Source organism: Lotus japonicus, chromosome 1, assembly GCF_012489685.1.
Source record: "Lotus japonicus ecotype B-129 chromosome 1, LjGifu_v1.2".
Classification (NCBI taxonomy): Eukaryota; Viridiplantae; Streptophyta; class Magnoliopsida; order Fabales; family Fabaceae; genus Lotus; species Lotus japonicus.
This window is the reverse complement of record NC_080041.1, coordinates 57,159,843-57,181,979: the sequence shown is the minus strand read 5'-3', so window position 1 is coordinate 57,181,979 and position 22,137 is coordinate 57,159,843. Positions and strand designations below refer to the sequence as shown.

At 37.0% G+C, this 22,137-nt stretch overlaps 2 protein-coding genes and 1 pseudogene across 2 annotated transcripts; 1 reads left to right on the top strand and 2 right to left on the bottom strand.

Moving 5' to 3' along the window:
- Positions 1-3,427: 3,427 nt before the first annotated feature.
- On the bottom strand, positions 3,428-4,468 carry LOC130739675 (uncharacterized). The gene has a single exon (XM_057592048.1). The coding sequence runs from the start codon at positions 4,466-4,468 to the stop codon at positions 3,428-3,430; it is 1,041 nt and encodes a 346-aa protein (XP_057448031.1).
- A 3,709-nt stretch (positions 4,469-8,177) lies between these two features.
- LOC130731380 (protein EXORDIUM-like) lies at positions 8,178-9,483 on the top strand. The gene has a single exon (XM_057583666.1). The coding sequence runs from the start codon at positions 8,363-8,365 to the stop codon at positions 9,308-9,310; it is 948 nt and encodes a 315-aa protein (XP_057439649.1). The 5' UTR covers positions 8,178-8,362; the 3' UTR covers positions 9,311-9,483.
- Positions 9,484-10,449: 966 nt separating this feature from the next.
- Positions 10,450-11,015, bottom strand: LOC130732806 (uncharacterized; annotated as a pseudogene).
- Positions 11,016-22,137: the final 11,122 nt, after the last annotated feature.

Genomic DNA, 22,137 nt, shown 5'->3' with positions numbered 1-22,137 from the left:
TCGGCCACTTTAGGTAATTGTAGGACTCGATTTTTCTTCGATCAAACTTGGTTCCTATGCTATCATTAGCCGTAACTAAGGGTATTCTGAACTCGGAAAAATTATCGGATCAAAAACTGTCGCAGGGGTATTTTGGTCATGATTTTTAACTTAGAATTTCAAAACTGAAATCCCAAAAAGAAAATTTGACAGGGACGTCACCAACGACGTTTATGACAACTAATCCTACTAGCACTAAGCTAAGGCGATAGTTTTCAGCATAAAGGTTGAAGCTTTACTCCAAAAATGGGTATTTAAGGCATAAATTGATTCCGGCGGAATTTCGGCGACATAACGGAAAAACTAATCCGGCAGAAGTGATCTTGGGCACATAAGGAAGAGGTTTAGAATCAGAAATGAAATATTCAGGATAGTTTTGCAAAAACCTCAAAACTATCAGCTCAGAAAAGTCTACAGAAAAGCTATGGAAAAAGCGATCAGAGGTAAGGATTAACGACTATACCTCGAAACCTTGAAGCAGCAACTGATTGATCGACGATCAAGCAAGAAATGAAGAAAATCTCTTCTCCTCCTCCTCTTCTCAAACTCGCGGCCTCCTTGGTGAAAATGGGTGAGTTTTTGTGTTTTTTCTTCCTTTCTTGGCTATATATAGAGGTTGGCAAAACGCGGTAAAATGAAAGTTTCGCGAATCTGATTTTTCCGGCTTCATTCTCCATGAATTCTAAGATAGGTTTTGGCAAAAGAATTCCAAAACTATAAAGAGGTCTCCTTGTATTTTTGGCGACTAATGCATAATCGGTATAAAACTATTTTACCCGATAAGTTGCTTTTTGCATCGGATGTCGGAATAGAAAACTTCCTTCTGAAGAAAGATTGAAATCATCAAGAGAAATGGGTGTACGCGTGTAGAATCTTCATTTGATGTTCCGAATAGAAAAAGTCCTCATAGTCGGGTGATTCTAGGGTTTTGAAATACCAGGGTTTCGGTTTCGGCAAACTTCCGATGATTGGAATCGGACGTTCGTAGATCCTAGAGTTTCGCCTCGAAACGATTGTGATATAAGGAAAAAGAGAAGTTCTAACATTTCTCTGAAGATTTTTGGAATTAACTTCCATCATGCCTATAAGTGAAAACTAGCTATATACTAGGGTTTCTGACCTAGGTTTACGCGTGTAACGATCGTGCTATAACTTTTATCGACTTCGGTACGATCCTCAGACTTTTCCTGAACTTTCTCCTTCATATATTTATTTCATTTGGTAAACTCTAGTTCAGGTTTCCCTTCACAATACATCAACCCTAATCGTGAATAGGATTCTATTTAGTTGGCATAAGTTTAAAAACTTGGGCCTTACAGCCTTCTTCGACCAAATCAGCCCGTTTCTTCTCCAACTTGACAATCTCTCGACACAGCTCCTCAAGTTTAGTGTCGACATCCGAAATTTCATCTGCAATTAAAACCTTCCTGGCGGTAAGCCTCTTGAAGTCCTCTTTCATCGCTACAATCTGAGCTTTACCAGAAGAGACTTTGGCTTCCTTGAGGCTAACAGCTTGACCCACGTCCTTGGCTTGATGAAAAGTGGCTAAGGCATCCATCAAAAAGGATCGAAGGTTGGCCAAAGCAGCAGTCTGGCGAGAATCAAGCTTTTGACCAAGCAGGAAGACGAGCAATTCCTTAGCAGTATGACTCGTTTGAGAATCAGCTCGAATCTGGTCGAGGAATCCACTGTCAAAAACAATAGCCTTTAGCTTTCTCAGGCTCTCCTCAATTTGCTGAAGATTGGCAATTCCACTGGATTGAGCAGTCTCAGCAGTAACATCAGCTTGACAAGGCGGAGAATCCCATTCCAAAGTGCCATCGAGAAAGCCATCCAAAGCCGCTAGTGGGTCTTCCTCAAATAAGGTATCAAGCTTCTCGCTAGACACACGAGATGAAGAACCGCCCTTGGCTTGAGGCGAAAGTTGCACAATAGCAGTCGTCGACTTTGGAGGAGGCATGGGGCTAGCATCCTTGTCAGGAAGAGTTTCTGTTTCACGAATGGGAGAAGTTGCACCTTGAGTTTCCTACAGGAAAAAATCAGAAAAGTCAGCCTAGGCCTCTTTAGTGGCCCCTTTGGTAAAATAGGATGCACATCCAAGGAATCACCAGAACGTGGAAAAGTTATAAGGGTAAATGATTACCTGGCGAGTAGACCCTTTGGAAGGACTTGAGTTGGTAGAGCTCTTGGAATGGTGAGGAGATTTGTGACCAGATTTGCTCCTAATCTTCCTCCTCCCCTCAGATGTCGAGGTCTTTTTAACTGAAGATGCAGCCTTAGGAGGCTTCTCGACGCCCCCAACTTTGGATTTTGCAGGATTGGGAGCTGGAGAATTTTCACGGGATGGAGGATTGGAAGTGGAATGTTCATGGACATCAGCCTGAGGAAAAAAGCAAAACTCGATCTGATTGAGAAATCAAAAATTAAAATGCCGCAAGGTACTCTTGAAAATAAGAAACATACCTGAATAGCGGCGTCGCCACCACCTTCTTTGCCCTCGATTTCAGGCTGAGCATCGGACACCAATGTAGAAGCCTTGCTTGTTGTGGAAGCACCAGCCCCCTTGGCCTTCTTCTGGCTAACGGAAGCAGTAGGTTTAGCTTTCCTTTTTCGACCCTGCAGAAGAAAATATTAGTCAATATTCCAAAGAAGTTAAAAGGAAAAGGAAAAGCTGAAAGGAAAATACCTTGAGTTTGTCAGCAAGGCTGACATTATCGTCCTCATCATCATCATCCTCAACCTCGACCGGCTTGTCCTTAGAGGAGTGGGCCACTGGGGAAATAATTCGAGGAGCTGGTTGAGTAATGACTTCAGCTGCAAATGGAAAGAAAAGTTAAGAAGTAAAACAGCAAAGGCAAGGCCAAGTCGAACTATTACCTTGACCAATACGCATGTTCAGCGATATGTGGTTGAAGATTTCGACGGGCACATGATACGGGAAGTCCCATAAGTGATACTTAGTCCAAGTCACTCGCTTTCGAGGAGGAAGAGCTTGATTGGCTAACACATTTATATTTATGTGGTCAACCCATTTGGGCAAGACCGGTGGAAAAGCCAATGCAAACCTACTCGTGGGCAAAGATGGGAACCTAAAGCCAGTTTTTCGAATAACAAAAGATAGACCTTCCTCACCAGGAGGCATAACTAACTTGGATTTTTTGGCTTTAGATTCCTATTTTTGCCTTAATACTTGAGCTGCTTTTGCAACTGTATCTCGAAGGCGAAGAGTTGGATAATATACCACACCAAAGAACTCTTGAAAGGATCGGATTTCTGCCAGGTGCATACCTTTGGTCTTCTTGAGGTTCTGCTTCTGCAAAAGAAAAGCATCTGTCATGCATTGAAGACAATCTACGAGGGGCTTCGAAATTTGGGCCCAATACTCAGATCACCAGGTTTTGAAAGCATTAGTGGCATAGTACGAAGGAGCATAGTTGAAAGGGCTCAGTTTGAGAAGCTTCTTGTTGTAGAAATGAACCGTCGTGTCAAAAGCAGAAGCCTTCTTGATGGTCGCGGGGTATAGGACAAGGCTCTTGTCGAACAGGGTGTTGGGCAAAGCTTGGCTAAACCCGAATTGTCGAGATAGCAATTGAGGGTTATAGCCACATAAAGTATAGTCGTTACTAGCAAAGCCTACAGTCAAAACCCTAGGTGAAAGGATTGTCCTCCAGAGAGTAACGTGGTGTTCCTTGGGTGATGTGGGGTCACATGCGTTAGGGTAAGAGTTCCTCAGCCAGAAAGGGCCACGACTAGCTTTGCTATAAGGAGAAAAACTAGGTCGATAATGCTTCAGCTCAAGAAACGTGGTAAAATATCTCCTGAAGTCAGCTTCAAAACTCGACGAGTCATAGGCCGGGGTCAAGGTTTCAAGCCTATGAGCATCAATCCCAGTGCTAAAACCAGTCGGAGGATTGTCTCGCACCGGTAAGAGAGATTCGAAAACCGCATTCAACCAAAGTTGAAATAACCACAGAGGTCCAGCCGCATTCAAAGAAATGGTCTTGGTGCTCCGAACGTCCTCGACAGCTTCATTCATAATTTGATAGAGGTTGCCGAGAACAAGCCTAGCCATAGCGAGTTGTCGACCCTCGTGGAGCAGGTTGGCTAAAGGCAAAAGCTTAGCGGGTGTGCGCAAGGACTTGGTACAAAAGACATAAGCTGAAAGCCAATACAACAGGAACGCAACATGTTCAGCATCGGACACTTCGTCATTCTCGACATAATGGTCCTTAATAAACCGGCCAAATGAGATGTTATCAGTAGGAATCGAGATGGGCTTAGCAGCCGCAGGCACTGAGTGATAATCATCGCCAATAGGCCATAATCCAGTGATGGCAGCAACATCCAGGAGGGTTGGGGTAATCATGCCAAATGGGACATGAAGGCAATTAGTAGACCTCTCCCAAAAGTAAAGCGCACTCAATAGCATGGCAGGGTTATACGAGATTTGGGATCTCGACAGCTGAATCAAATCGAGAATCCCAACATTTTTCCAGTGTTGCCTCTTGTGCTCCTCAACCCTATCTAACCATTTGAGGTAGGCTTTGTCGTTAGCAGAAGGGTTAGGAGGAGCTGAACGAAAGGCCCGTTTTGGGTCGTTAAGAAATGGCATGCGGTAAGAAGGTTGGAAAGCCAAAATAAGCTCTTCTCCCCTAACACTAGGGTGAAACGATTCATGTTCCTCAGGAAGACTATTGAGCTTATCATGCTTCACTACTTTCAAAGGACCCAAAATGGCGCGTAAAGTACCATTAACAGAGAAAGGAATGAGTACCTGGGATTTCCAGATAGCTCTCTTCTCTGCTTCGTTGGGGGTTTCTGGGATTGCCACACGTTTGGATTCATCCAGCTTGAGCTCGGTGGCCAACGGAATGGTCTGCTCAGGGTCGGAAGCCATTGAAGAAAATGATAGGTGTTCTGAAGAAAATGGAAGAAGACGAAGTGAGAACTCTGGAGAAGAAAGTTGAAAGCTTTGTGAAGAAAGTAAAGCTTGAGGAGGAACGTTAATGGGGTATTTATAAGCAGAAATGCAGACGGAACCAAAACCACATTATGCTTCAGTTTATAAAATTTGGAGTCCAAGTGAGTATTTTATTAATTAAATCACGTCATTGCCCAGCTTTTTGGCATGAACGAAATCATGGCCCTAAAAAGGCTATAACTGTCAGCTAGTGGAAAGTCATCAGACGTTTTGACTACTGATTGGACTTAAGGATCGGACGGTCAAGGGTGCAAAACATTTGAATTGTTGAGATTGAACGGACGCGATCAAAAACGCTTGGTGTCTTCCAGCTAAAGCAGTCGACAACCAACATTTTTGGGGGGCAACTGTTGAGCTAAAATCATTAACGCCACGATTCTTGACATCAATGTTGGAAAGGCGGTTGCTCGACAGAAGGGACTATGGTAAGACTTGTGGCTCAGCACGTGGCGTCCCCCAAAGACAAGTTAGTAAGGGCCACATCTCGACAAACTCAGCGGATGAAGGAACTTCGACAAGCTCAACGGAAGAGGCAGTTACCGAGTGATGGGAAATTATGAGCACGTGCGTGTACCCACGATGCCACGAATGGCAACGGTTACCCACGACTCAAGACCGCCCACGTTGCAATTAAAACCACGTGCTCAGAATCTCCGGTTGAACGTGGGGTAAGGCGCCAGAATTCAAACCCACAAAGCCCATACACACTGAAGAAAAACCGCCAAGAACGTGGAGGAAGAGAGAACGCTATAAATAGAAGAAGCAGCATCAGAAAAAAGGGTTCCCAACTCAACTCTGAAAAACTCACCAAAAAGCTCTAATGTCCGCATCAATGAGACTCAAGGAGCAAGACGTGATGATGGAGGAGTACGTTGCAGAACCAGTTGTTTAGTTTTCTTGCATTAAGCTTGTCAATTTCCAGTCCCGTTGTGTAGTTTCCTGTCGAAATCTATGTTTCCTATCGCTTTCACTTCGCTTTGTTACTATTTGATCTTCATGTGTAATTGATCCGTGTTTAATGAAATCCAGTTTCTTTCGAATTGCTCATTGTTGTCGAAAATATCAACTCACACACAACACTTTGGCAAAACGTTTTCTCAAAAGGACCCTGAATCTAAACTTCCTTTAGTCGAACTAAGAGGATATTTGTTTACCAAAAACCAGTGTAAACAAAGGGAGAGCAGAGTTCGTTCTAAAACTTGCTTCTCTTTGTGTCCAATGGTCATATGCTTATGTTTTATGGGTCAATTTTTCCTACATTATTCAATATGAAAATAAATTAAAGTAGAGATATATTCTAAAACAAATAAAATATAACATAAATTTATTAAAATATGTTAAAAGGCAATGAATGTGTGGCTCCAAAGTATATAAAATTCACACACCATTTTTGTGGAAAATTGCTTTTGCCTAAAATTGCTTTTAGGTAAAAATAATTGTTGTATTCTGCTAGAGTCAACATCTATAATTTTAGAATTAATGGTCGTTTGCAAGGGGTGACATCCCAAATACCAATCAATCAAATAAATTTCCTTTTTTTACCGTAAGTTTAATTTATATCATTCCCACAATTGAATTTAAATTTTTATTTATGTTCTGACGGTGATCCTGATCACACATACTTCTTAGTGCGCAACTCATTACGCACAAGAGCTAGAGAGTTACTATTCCGATGGTGACCTCCAAGCACCAAATAATTATCTCAATCACATGTATTTATGAGTGCACAGTTCACTATGCACCAAAGCTAGAGGGTTACTGTTCCGACAATAATCTCCAAGGGCAGCCCCGTCACACGTGTCTCTCAAGGTGCAGCTCATTGCGCACCAGGGCTAGAGGGCAACTGTTAGGACGGTTACCACCGAGTTTCATCCCTCCGAACACTCCTATGCCCGAACAGATCTCTCCAAACACCCCCAACCTCCTCCGATCCATAAGCACCTTCGGGTACTCCCCACCATCTGCACACCCTTGATCATGGTCAGACCCATGCCCAAAACCAATGGTGTTTGTTTCACTTCTGCTAGTCCCACCAAACGTCATGTGTCACCTCACGCTGCGTATTAACACGGAGCCCGAGGCCTCAAACAATGTAGGATAGCTGACCCTAGTTGTCTGGACTAGGCGATCACCAGGAGATCCAACGACTAAGAAGCAATGTCGTACTATACACTTATTTCATCCTAAATGCAGTTGGTCCTGGCCCTCTTGACGAGGAAGGCAAGAGAAAACCTCTGGTCGTTGCTCCTGGAAACACAGTTTTGTACTCCAAATATACAGGGAATGACTTTAAGAGCAAAGATGGTTCTGATTACATTACCTTGAGAAGCTCAGATGTGATGGATGTTCTCTCCTAGGAACTTCTTGTATGAGTTTCGTAACTTAAAATTTTGGCGTTTGTCTAGAGGAGAGTGGATTTTTCATTGTAATGACAATTGAAATATAGTTCATCCTAAACGCTACAAAAGCCCAGTCTCATATAAAAGGTAAGCTCTTGTGAAATCTCACAAGGTACTTAGCAAGGACTCCCCAAGACAGTAAATAATTAAGAGCTCTTCGAAATGTATTAAAATTAAAAAGAAATGTATTAGAAATAATTTATTTTTGAAGAATATGATCCCTTGCAGCAATCAACCAATTTGTTGCTCCATTAATTGACAATCGGTTCACGACTGAAATAATTTTTCTAAACCAACAAATATTATAAGAGAAAAAAAGTTTTCACACTGAGTTCAATATATGGATCATCATTGAATTCAAAAGAAATTCAAATAGAAATGCGTCTTCTAGACACTTAATGAAGTTTAGAAATTGGAAGCTGTCAAACAGATCCAAAGAAAAGGGAATCCAACCACTTCATGATCGGACTCTAATTTGTCTTCTTGTCTCATCTCATATCCCTCTCTGCGCTGCCTTGTTTCCTTGTCCGCGTTCCCCTCCTTAGCTGGCCATGCCCTGTCCCAGCGAGCGGTAGCGGGTATATATTCATAATTCATTTATGACCCCATGCATGTCGATATCATCCCATTATTATATTACCAATAAATAATTCATTTGAAACATGAAACCGCGCCGCACAAACCACAATTGAGCAACGCGTTATCAAACTGGCACCTCACTCACTCAATTCTCCCCATATTCTTGACTTCACCACTAACTCACCTCACCACACACACCGTTCTTTGAGGCTCTTTCCCTACACTTTGCTTTTCAATTTTCCAATTCCCCCTATATATACCCACCACCACATTCCTCTTCTCCACAACCAACTTCATCATATATATTTCTCTTCTCTACAAATTACAAGCTTCACCATATTCCTCTTCTCTAGAAATTTACAAAATGACATCTCTTTTGTCTTCAAGTGTTCTATCATCAATATTCCTCGTTATTTCTCTACTCCATTTGAGCTCAGCAGCAAGGACACTGACTCAAAAAAATGACGACAACTCTGAGTTAAAGTTCCAATACCACAAAGGCCCTCTTCTCAATGGAAAAATCTCCGTTAATCTCATATGGTACGGTAAATTCAAGCCTTCCCAGCGAGCCATAATCTCTGATTTCATCACCTCCCTATCCTCACCCAAAACCACCATCACAGCCCAACCATCCGTCGCCACATGGTGGAAAGCCACCGAGAAATACTACCACCTCACAAAATCACCAAACCACGCCCTCACCCTCACCCTCGGTGCACAAATCTTGGATGAGAGTTACACAATTGGAAAATCACTCACCAATGAACAGATTATTAAGCTAGCATCAAAGGGTCCCCATGAAAACGCAATTAACGTGGTTCTCACATCCGCTGACGTGGCAGTTGATGGGTTTTGCTCTAGTAGGTGTGGGACACACGGTTCCTCAGTGGGTCTTCGGAAGGGACAAAAGTTTGCTTATGTGTGGGTGGGTAACTCAGAGGCCCAATGCCCTGGTCAATGCGCGTGGCCTTTCCACAATCCTATTTATGGGCCTCAAAGCCCGGCCTTGGTTGCACCGAACAATGACGTGGGCCTTGATGGAATGGTCATCAATATGGCTAGCCTGTTGGCTGGGACCGTGACGAACCCATTCGGGAATGAGTACTTCCAAGGTCCTAAAGAGGCGCCGCTTGAGGCTGCTTCCGCTTGTGCCGGTGTGTATGGTAAAGGGGCTTACCCTGGCTACACTGGGGAGCTTTTGGTGGACGCTGCTACCGGCGCAAGCTACAATGCTAACGGTGTCAACGGGAGGAGATTTTTGGTGCCAGCACTCTTTGATCCGACTACATCAACTTGTTCAACCCTCGCGTAACATGATATCCTCTTTTTATATAGTAACTTTAATGACCAAAGAGATTCTTTTATTCGTCTTATTTATTAATTGGTGTAAGAGTTGATCAATGAAGTTATGCAAATTCAATGGATTGAAGAAAAATATATTTATATTCAGAAATTGAGTTAATGGATTGTATTAATATTTTTAAATCTGATTCTTGTTATGTACAATCAGACTTTCATTATTAAGTATTCACAACAACAACAAAAAACACTTTCATTATTAAATGGTTATATTCTTTCAAAAAAAATTTATTAAATGGTTATATATGCATGTTTTTTTTTTTAAAAGTAGTTATTATATATATATATAACACAAAGTTTAAACTTTTGGGTTAGTTTAAAACCTATAACTATAAGGTAGTTTTCTTTTAGAATTTCGCCAGATCTTGTGAAGACTCATTCTTCTCTTGCTTTAATATTCTAAAGGTATGAGAAGTCTTTGACAATCCTTTGTTGGTGAAGAAGTGATGGATGAAGTGACATGAAAGTTCATCTCAATTTTTAATTATATTACTATGAAGAAAAAAAAAATAAGATTATCACCTCAAAGTCAAGTTGAGTGTCCAGCAAACCAGAACATCAGAAGCCTCAAGAATGACATAAAGGTGAGGAATGTTCGAAATGTTTCGTTAAATCGTTGTCTCCAACGTATGGTTCTAGCTATCTCGTCAGCTTCTTCGAAGAGAGTCGTCGTTCTCGCTTGACTGCATTTTTGGCTCTTCTTGTTTCCTTGCCCGCTTGTTTGCTCATGATGAACATGCTTCTTTGGATATTTTTTCACATGGTGGCCTTGATTTGGAATTTGTGATACATGAATTTTCTTCTCCAAATTGTTAATTGGTTGCTCAAATCTTCTAACAAATTCATCAAGCTCGGGGATATGATTCTCGATTTGATTATGATGAGTTGGATCCAGGGGCGGATCCAGACCATATATACCAGTGTGGCTAAACATAAAAGAAATTATAGACTAAAAAAAATATATTGAAAATATAATGAAGTGTATTTATAATGAAAATCGTCTATTATCCATTTTTTGAAAATAAGCTAAAATAACATCATTGTTAATTGTTCCAATAACATCTCTTTCTATAAAAGTTATAAGACATTCATTTAACCATTGATCACCCATTTTGTTACATAAATGACTCTTCACAAATTTCATAGCTAAAAAATCACGTTCCACGCTTGCAGTTGCTACCGACAAGACTATTGCATTTTTTTGTTTTCACAAGTTTTGCACAAAGATCTGAAAGTCTTTTTAACTTTGCAAATTTTGGATCACATCGAACATTTCTAACATATTTCTGAAGCTGATGTCGCACTACCACTTCTGGCACAACTATAAAATCATTTGGATAAAGTTCAACCATCCTCAATAATTTTTTCACATCAAAAGCTTCAAATGATGATGAGAGACTCACACATCAAACACATTGTAAAAGTTCAATATTCTCTTCATCAAACCTAGCATTGAGCTCATGTAACTGCAAATCTAAAACACTAAATAAACAATCATGCTTATAACGATGCAAATTATAAACACTAGAAGTGATAGCATGTAGTCTAGGTTTCTTCCCTTGCACATACGGGGCATCCAAATCAGGCACATCAATGTCATGCTTATTGCAAATTTTCATAACCTTAGATATAAGTTCTTCCCATCCATCATTCCTCATAACCTTAGATAAATTTAAAAAAAAAACCGGCGAATTCCCTTCAGGATACTTTGAATACCTTGATGTGATTTACACTAACACACCAAGCCTATCTTTGATAATAGTTTACAGAAAGTATGATTCCCACACTTCACTCATGCATTAGTGAAGTGAAGGATGATTCAGGCTAAAGTAAATAGAAGATAAATTGGCAAAAATGAAGTCCAATTTCGTACATATGTCTCTCCAGTTTTCTGCCCAAATATCTCGTTATATAGAGATTTTAATATCCCTTGGTGAAGAGGAACATCACTTAGAGAAACAATTGTCAGAAAACCGTTATATATTATTAATGTTCAAAATTTATACTGACAGGTATGTTGGTTCATCTGGCACGCGTCTGGTAGCATAACTGACAGTCCTGGGGTCGCGAGTTCAAACCTCACCGACGTGTTTTTTGCTATAAACTTGAATTTCTGGAAATTCAAAATAATGAACGGTAAAAAGTAAAAACCAGGATTCAAACCCACTACAAAAAAGTAGCATAGCGTGTTGTCTATCCACTAGTGTGGCTATAGCCACACCTAGCCTATGAATGGGTCCGCCCATGGTTGGATCCTCAACATTTTTCAGATGGGGTATTCCCGTTGAATGTTCTGTCGGAGGCGATTCACCAATCAAATTATTTGTCCTATGCGTATTCCAACAATTGTGATGAGAATTGATTACTTCCCACCAATAACTCCAAAATATTCTTCAAAAAATAGAATGATGAGCACCTCTGAACTTTGTGTGGTGGATATAAGCTGGATGTTTTAGTGGTTGTAGCAATGTCCACAAAAGGCACTCCGATGCTCAAATAAGCTTTTAGATCAGAGCACGAGAATCTCAAAGTCTTAAAAGAATATTCAGGTAGAAAAATGCGTATTGCTTCTATAAATGAACGATCAAAATTGTATTTATAGACATGATAAGACTAGTAGTTGAGGTATTGGGCCTTAGTTTTTTTTTTGTATTAGGCCTTAATGAAGCCCTTTGAAAAGACTTCCAAGATAATCACTACAATAAAATAACCTTGCGATTGTTTAGTAATTGTGTTGGCTTTGTGTTTTGCTTTGCTGACTTTAGGACAAGATGACGAGTCTCATTTTTGTCGTATTGGCTGGTTAGCATGGTATTCACTTAGTTGTGAAACCTTTGAGACGCCCAAGACAATATTGAGTTGTGTCGTCATTTAAGCTGATGAGAGCAAATTTGATAAAATTATTTAGATTATCTAGAAACCAAATCAATAGCGAGAGGGAGAGTCGGTCCTCCGTTATATCCTATTCTATATAATATTTTTCAAATAAAAAAATAGTAACTCCGACAAGTGTCACCTCCTCATGCATTGTCTATCTTGACTAATTTTCTCTCTCATAATATTATTAGTAGCTAGATGATGTCATATTTATATTTTCTGATTTTTTTTTAATTTTGAATTTCAATAATTCCATATTTACTGTGTATTATTGTATACCAGTATTGATCCCGCGCCATGCACGGATGAAATAAGAGTACTTTATAGGCATACATCAGACTTTTTTTTTATATATTTTCTCTTTCGTTTTTCTTTTTAAAATACGTATATCATCTATTTAAGTTTTTTTTTTCTAATCCTATTTACATTATAATTTATTTATTTTTTCTTAATTTGTTATGCTTTGAATTAATATACGAAAATCATTTTAATTTTCCAGATGTATACACGAAAACATGAAATACAATTTTTGAGTTAATTTCCAAGTCAATCATTTAAAACTATTTGATATCAATTTTTTGACATATTTTTTTAGAAGGATTTTTTTGGCATATTTGATATCATTTTGAACGTAAGATATCATATTAAAAAAATTATTTTATAATATATAAAATCACCATAATCATTAAAAAAAGACTTTGATCAGCATACATCTTAATAAAAAAGTCAAAATTGACTTTTATTAATTATTTTAATGTTATTAAGACCATTAAATGTCAAATTAATACAGTAGTTATTTTTGAAAAAAGTCACAATTGACTTTTGTTAATTATTCTAACATTGTTAATGACTATTAAATGCAATATTAATGCATTAGTTATTTTTAAAAAAATGGAATTATTTAATATTTAAATTATTAAAAAATTAGAAAATATAAATTTGACATCATCTACCTACTAATTGTAGTATGAGAGAAAAAGCTTATGAAGAAATGCATAAAATGAGAGGGTGACACTTGTCGGGGTTGCCACTTTTTGGTTTCGAAAATAGTATAGGATAGAAGAAAAACATAAAAAAAAGTTTGTAAGATTAAATGAATATATGTATATAAGCAAAAGATTTAAGCATAGAAAAATGTCAAAAATCATTACCATTCCAGGGTTTAATTCTTGCGTATAGTAAAAGAATAACAACGTTTGAGACTCTTCCAGCAGGGACGAAAGATTTTACTTGGTTAACAAACTTTCCAAATAGAGCACACTTCAGGATATGACTACATAAAAGATTAATTAATATTCAACCCGTGCGTTGCACGGGTAACGCACGGGTTGGTATTAAGTTATGTGTCTATTATTTGTAACAATAATATATGTAATATAAAAATTTTTATTCAACAGTAGATAATTAAGAATATGATAAATGTAATGAAATGTACACTAATTTTTTAGTATATTAAAGCACATGTTTTATGTTGTGCTTGAATAGAAATTATTTTCAGTTCATTTGGTGATAATATGTTTCAATAGTAATGCACTCTCAATAATAAGCAAAAGTATGAAAATATATAATTAGAGTTGAATAATTTAGTCTGTGTTTGTGTAAAATCTTTTATAAAAGAAAAAAGACTTTTATAAAGTGGTATTTATCGGACAGAATGGCCGGAGGAAGCTCTGCTAGGGCTCCGGGTGTATGGCGTCACCGGTCGCAGGGTGGTCAGGAGGGAGGGAGGCAGAATGGATTCACTTCCTTCTCAGTCTTTGTTGATGGCCTCAGTGATGGCGTTTCAAGAGCAAAGGTGGGAGCTATCTTCTCAAAGGCTGGTGTATTACGGAGTGTATATGTGCAGAATCGTAAACGTGTGGGAAGAAGATTGCGCTTTGGGTTTCTCAGGTTCAGTTCAAACGGAGAGGCAGAGTGCGCTATTCACATGTTTAATGGGTTGAAACTTGATGGAGCTTTTTTGACGGTGAAAAGAGCAAAATATCAGTCTTGGGGGAGTGGGGTTTCCGCTGTGCCACAGGGTCAAATGAAGCATCAATTTGGAGTACGGGGGAAGTACTGGAGACCAAAGAGAACGCAGGCAGATATGGTGGCGATACCAAGGAAGGAAGAGGTAAGCTCAGCAATGTTGTATAGTTCATCTCATGAAGAGAAGGAATGGATCGACAGGTGTGCCTGGGGTACTTTGTATAATGTGATTTCACTGGAGACAGTACAAGAAGGGTTTCGTATGCAGGGTTTAACCAATTTCAAGCTTAAACTGTTGGGTGCGCGAGATGTTCTGCTTGAATTTGATTCCAAGGAAGAATTAAACTTCACGTTGTCTGAAGCATCCAGCGTTTTAGATATTTTTTTTAGAATGGTATAAGCCTTGTTCGATATCTACAACTGGACAGACATTCTTAACCTGGTTGAGAGTGTGGAAGGTACCACTGGGGGCATGGAATTTTGATTTCTTTTCGTCCATAGCCAATGTGTTGGGGAAATATGTCTGTGTAGACAGTATTACGTCTCGTAAAGAAAGGATGGATTTTGCACGTGTCTTAGTTGAGACAACTTCTCCGCTATTTGAACAACAATTTATGGATGTGAAGGTTGACGACACTGAGTATCGTGTTCTGATCGAGAAAGAATTATCAGTGTATCAAGATTGGTCTAGCCTGAAATTGACTCCAAAAGCAAAACATGATTCGTCAGACGAGGAAGATGGCGACGTGGAGAAAGAGACCGAGGCAAACGTAGAAACTTCGGAACCGGAAGACAGGGAAGTCACGACGGCGGTGGAAGCAGTTTCAAAAAGGGGAGTGGTAACGCATGACTTTGGTGGTGCAACGGTTACATTTCAGGACTTGATGGAGGCTGGATATTCAGCGGGTGATGTGCTTAACTGGTTAAAACGAGCAGCAACACAAGGGGTCAAAGGGTGTAATGAGGTGGAAGTAACTAAGGAAAATGCAGAAGTTGGGGAGAAAATCCAGGAAAAACGGTTTGCAAATGATGATATGATAATTGAAGGAAAAAAAGTAAATTATGAGATGAGTACGGGGGCCTGTGGTGAGATGTCACGTGAGTCAAGGCCCAGCAATGCAATTGTAATGTGTGAAGATTTTCATCAAGTTATGTGTGACCCACAATGTGAAATCATACAATCTAGAGTGGGTGGGGATAAGGTGGGTGCGACCAGGGACATTAAGGAACATCAAACAAGAGTGGGGTGGATTCTAAAAAATTCCCTCATTGGGTTTCGTGGGTCCCTGAGACATTTGAAAGTCTTGGCCCGTTCAATACATAAAGAAGGGTTCATACGTGAACTTGGGCTATATGATAGTGGGCCGCCAGCGTCCAAAGTGGTACCTGAGACGGGTCTTGGAGCGGGTCTCAAGGATGGGTCTGCACCGGTTGTGAATGGGGCAAAATTAAGGGAAAATGATGAGAATAGCAGCTGGGAAAATGACAAGTATGCAGACATAGAGGAGAACTTTGAGAGAAAACAAAATCACAAAAAAGGGAGGAAAAACGGTGGTGCAGCTGGGACCAAACGAGTGGGGAAGACTGGTGCTCGTCGTGGCAGACCATTAGGAAGCAAAAATAAGCAGAAGAAAATGTCAGTGATCGAGGCTGTCTGCTCTGGTGACGAGGTGGGCGCTGATGATGTCGAATCATGGGCAAGGAGTGTTTGGAGGGTAGGGAAGGAAGTTGGGGTGGTTTTTAAAGGAGATGAGGACCTGTTGATGCAACGATTACAGGATCAGGTGCGTGCTAATCATCCTGATTTGCAGTAGGTTTGTTTCCTTACTTGTGATTCTGCGATGTGGTATCTTATGTGTTCTTTGGTGTGGAGGATGGGAATTTTTTGGATCACTTGGAATGTTAGGGGAATGAGCCGGGCAAAAAAGAAGGGTAATGAAAAAGCATTTGTCAGTTCACAGACCTGGGATAGTGCTGTTACATGCCTTTGGTTAATTGCCTCGGGGTCTATCTTGTGATGCGGGAGTGCAATACTGTAGCAGACTTAGTAGCAAAGTGTGGTGGAGATGGACGTTTGTTGCTGTGAGAGATGTGTGAAGGGGAGGGCCTTAATTCTGTTTGAAGGAAACACCACTGTTCTGTGCTTAAGTTGAGGCAGGTTTTATTTTTTCATTGGTTGTGATATCTGGACTAGTCCTGTACTGGCTTTACTGTGATACTGGGACTGGATAATTGATTGTCTTGTTGGGTGGCCATTGTGGTTTGGGGGGTTATTGTGTTTCGTTTGCTTATTTGGGTGGGGGAGGATTTATTGTTATTCAGTGGGGTGGGTTTTGTAAGGACTAAGGAGCATATGGGGTTTATATGACTGGTGAGGGTATTTTGGATGTGTTTCTTTGTTTTTGTTTTTGCTGTCTATTTGTGCAGGGGGGTTTAACATGTTCGTTGGAAATGCTTGTGGAATCACAACATGGAGGATATATTCATTGTTTTGGGATCAGAAGGTTTTTGTTTCAAGTCGTGGGATCAGAAGGTTTAGCATGTAGTTTGGGTTCATGTACTTGTTAACTAGTAATTTGCTTTGGGGTTAATAGTCAAGGTACTGTTCAGATTTTAGGTGGGTATTTTATAGTGGATTCTTTTGTAAGGGATGACCTCTTTGAGATTTGAGTACTCTTTTTTCTTACCTAGGATTTTTTCCCACTGGGTTTTTCCTAGGAAGGTTTTAATGAGGCTCTATCTCAAAGTCTGTTTGTGGTCATTGGGTGGGGTTTGTACACTCTGGAGGAGCAGGTTTTGATCAGAGTTTGGTTCTGTTTTTGCCTGATTTAAGGCTAATCAATAATATGAGTTTATGTTGTCAAAAAAAAAATAAAGTGGTATTTATCTCTTTCTTTCATGTTTTGGCCTGGAAAGTAGTACCTTCAGTTGAAAAGTGTGCTAATGGAAGTTTAATGTTGAAATATTTTTGTCTCTTTCTTCGCAAAATTATTTGTTAATAAATATTATTTTCTTATTGAATTTATTTTTAATATTTGTGAAATACAAAACTCAAGTAGATTTTAAGTTTATGGATGTTGTTATTTATTGTAAGTAGTTGAATAATTTTTTACAATATATATATTTTCAATTTTAAGTTTATTATTGTTTAACATATTTATTACAAAGTTTTTTGTTTGTTTTGATGCTTTTAATACAATGCAACACTTGAGTTTTGCTTTTGTATTTAATGAAAAAACTCAAGTGTGCTTTACATATATATATATAGAAGATTTGATGAATTGTCTAAAAAATATTTAAGTCACTCACCATCAACCTCAAGCTCAATAACAATATAGTTTGCATTTTGTCCTTTGTTCGCGCAATTTTTTAATAGAATTTGTTAAAAAAAATAAGACTATTAGGTGGATCAAAATTGAAGTGATAGAACAAAATAAACCATTTAATAATACGACAAACCTATTAGGTAATTAAAATTAAAATTTATTGATTCTAATTCACGTACAGTGAAGATTTGGAAGCTATTTGAAGGAACAATTGAGATTGAGTCGTGCCTTACGATCGATAGTAGCCTTTTTGAAATTGAGTTTATAATTAAGCTGCTTTGTAGCCCTATATTGGCCACTATTATCTCCTATGGTAAAATTTTGCAATTGATAGACATTCTCTTCTTGCAGATCTTTGTAAAAAGACTTCACAGCGTTATTGTCATTTACCGCTTGAATTTAATCACCCTAAAAAATGAAAAAAAAAATTGTAAGGATATTGAGAAAACTGTAAGCATGGCTCTGATCAGAAAAAGAAAAAAACAACATTTGCATCAAGTAGAACCATGTCCATAATATATGAGACATTGTGATCCTTAAACTTAGAATGGATCAAAGCCGGATGATTCTTGCTATCAGTTTCACATCCTTTCCGGGTTTGATAATTTTGATATTTTCACACAAAGAAGCCATTAAATTTAGTTTTTTTCGGAAAACCAAGTTGCAGAGAAAATAAACTGATGAAATAAAACTTGTTGCCTAACTATCCTAGTGTATTTGGGTATGCATACTAAATGTTATCAAGCATATCTATATATATATATATGAAAAGAAGATTCTTCTAGAAGACCTATGTCACATGTCCCCTTCTAAGTAATTCATTTCCCCTAAAAAAAAACCCATTTTCACTTTTTTTTTCCACATTAATTGCTATGTTCAATAATACCTATGACTACATACACACTAAATTAATAATTTTGAAAAAAAGTTTAGAAAAATAGAAACTTAAAAAAATTCATTTTGAAACCAGTAACTTCAGCTTTTGTTTTTGTTTTATGTTTTTTGTTTTTTTACACTTAGAAGTAAATTCTTTCTCTTTTAAGAATAAAACATCAGTATTTTATGTTTTTGACAACAAAAAGGATATATTATTGATATAAAGATGTCAAGGTAATGATATTGGTTCTTTTTTATTTTTGAACGATATTGGTTCTTTTTCTATAAAAATGATATTAGTTCAAAATCATATTATTTTCAACTCCTCCAAATTTTTGAAAAAATGATAACAACATGAACATCTCTAACCGTATTTCATTTCATCCATTATTAAAAATTCCCTATTATTAGATTTAAAATTTTAAAAAATAATCAATTCTGATTAGAATTAAATTTTATTTTCATTTTTTATTTTCCCTCATATTCTTTTTTAAGATGTATCAAGTGTCAAAAAAAATTATATTACAAAGTTGAAAATATGATGCATAAAAATAATTGGAATCCTTTTTATTTTAGTTAATAAATATTGGATTTTGTAATTTTTATTTTCCTAAAATACTTTTTATTTCTTTTTCTTTGATATCATAGTTAAAATGATTTTAAAATAGAAATTAAATTTTGAAATAAATTCGAATTTCCTTTATTATAGTAATTGTTTAAAATCTAATTGATATTTTTTTATAGATAAATGTTAGTTGTTTGTAAATTAGTACAAATATATATTGATTGTAAAATAAGTATGATGAGCAAATGAATGTTTGAAAATCAAATAAATATTGACTTTTTAAAATTTTCAGCATCATTTGTTTTTTGAATTTATCAAAAAATTTCCAATCGAATAAATATTTCATATTTTAGATACTCATCATTACTAAAAAATTTATTTATTATAATTGAAATTAATGACTCTAATCAATTCCTAAAATTAATAAATATAATTAGTTATATTTTTGAAATTCATATTTAAAAAACATTGATGCTCAAGAATTGATGATTTTTTTGATCAATTAAATAATTTTTAATAAATAACGAAAAAATTAATTAGATTAGAGAAGATTAATTAAAGAATTGAATTTTCAAAACAGAATATTCTACATTTTCAAAATTAAATTGATATAATTTAATTAATGAATCCTTAGACCATTTAATACAATAAATTTTGGTGATATGTTTAATTTATGATTAATTTTTTAATGACCAATAATGAATATATAGTTTTAGGAAAAAATAAAGATTTAATAATTTAAAATTATTAATTTAGGAAATAAAATTATTTGTTAAATTTATAACAAAAATCAATAATAAACATATTTCCTTATTTTTATTGGCAACAATTTCAGCACCATTTCATGCGTACCTCCTCGACAACAAGGCAAAGACTTTCATTTTCCTCCATATTTTATTTATCCTATACTTCTTCTTCCCATATTTGGAATTTCTTATGAAAAAAACTTATCTTTTTTTTTCTTCCTCCGTGCGTCTACTCCATGGTAACTATTTTCAACCTTCCGCCATATTTTCCATACTCCTCTTTCCTCCCTTTCATTTTTCCATTACTGATTTCTTTATTCGAATTCATACTAAGGAACTTTCACCTTCAATTTTTCTTTCATCTGAAGCAACTTTATAGAATTTTTTTTTGTCAATCATGTGTAAGTAATGATATTTATCTTAATCCAAAAATAATTAGTTTTACTATATATACCTGCGCAATGGTTAGAATTCATTTGCTTTTTATGAGACATTCCTCACATTACTTCTTTAGTCTATCTTTACATGTTCTTTGTGGCATTGTGTTTATCTTATTTTGATTTATTGTTTTCAGGGTTTTATTTCCATTTTTATTTTATAATTCTCCACCACCACTTTATGATCGCAATACCGTAAGTTTTTTATTAGTTACATTATCCTCTTATTCACTCCTTTTTATTTATTGTGTACAATGATTTATTTCATGTTTTTTTTTGAAAGATCAAATATTCATTGATAAAAAGATAGGGACAACAAAGAAGAAAAGCAACCGCGAGCAAAGCAGTATACTCAAGGAAGCTTCTTCACAAACAAGTCCTAGTACAATGAGATAAAAAAGGTGGGCACGCAGTCCCTGAGTTCTAACCAAACAAATAGTCCACTTAAAAAGTTCCCAACCTTTCTTCTAATAAAACCCAAACAGGAGCATTGGTTTCACAACCAGTGTTAGCTAATAGATCAGCCTCAGAATTGGCCTCCCTGAAGGTGTGCCTTACTTCTAAGCAGTTCACTTCATGGAGCAAATAATCAATTTGATTCAGCTCATTGAGTAATTTCCAAGGCCTTTTGTCACGGGAAAGTACCCAACCTATTGCTATTGTAGAATCGCTTTCAAGAATCACATTCTTAAAAAGGAATTGTTGGCAAAAGAGTAGTCCATGTAGGATAGCTTTTACCTCAGCTTCATAAGCCCAGGCAAAACCAATACCAAGAGCAAAATTTATTTCATGTTTCATGCTCCCCTTATTTACTCATTCTTCCATTTTTAATTCACCATTATATATTGTTTCACCCCCTTTTTTTAATTATGAAAGGGGAAATACCGAAATCCTTCAATTTCTCTACTTAGATTGATAAAGTGGATTTTTTTCCTCCATCGTCCGTGGTAGGCGGTGGTTACCAAAGGTATGAGCGAAAAGATGAAGACAAAAAAGGGGGAAAGAGTTAACAGTAATAGTCACGTGAGACTTTATTCGAAAATAAGAGAAGTCTTTGGATCTAAATAATTTTCGTAAATCTCTATTATTTTTGTTTATTTATTCTGATGATTTTTTTCCTATGATTTGATTTGAGTTTTATTAAAGCATAGTTTTCATTTTGTTGTTACATATTGATTTCTCTTTGAAATTAACAATTTGTTTATTTTTCCATGTGCATTTTATTTATTTATTAACAACTTTTGTGTTAATCATCCTTAATTCTTTTTTCCTTTATGCTTTATTTTTATTAATTTTGTATGTTTTTAAAATATTTTTATGGTTTTTAATTAGAATAACATTAATATATATATATATATTATTGTTACGAGAATTGCTATATCGTACGACTGAATGTTAGACAAAACTACTGAATGCCCTACGTGGCAACTAAAACATTAATTAATTGATTAAATAAAACAAATAAGAAAAAAGGTTTGATTAGGAACCACACAACTCTCTCACGCATCTAAACCTCATCCATGTGCATCTGTTGCCTCTGTTCCTTCAAGTACTGTGCAACAACTTGTAGCCACCGCCCACCAACAATTGAACAACGCATCATCCCCTTTTAATTCATTAGCCATCCATTATACATACTTACACATATATTTTCTGGTTGTTTCACTTCAAGTTACATCCATGGGTGAAGAGAAGATCGTTACGCACCTCGCTATCTTGGGTAAAAATAGGGGTAAATGTTGTCTTTCATGTACGAGTACAAGCTGTCGAACTCCATGCCGCTAAAAATTGTATAGTCTCCCATGACAGGTTTCTTTGCCACTAAATCGGAGATCTAGCTAGAGTTGCACGAGCCACTGTAGAATTATAGAGAGCGGATACAGGTCTACGGGTAGCCAGTAAAGGATTGCTATGTTCATAGATGATGAGAAGAGGAGAGCGGAGGAGAAAGATTAGATATGATCTAAGGCATGGGAAGAAAGAGA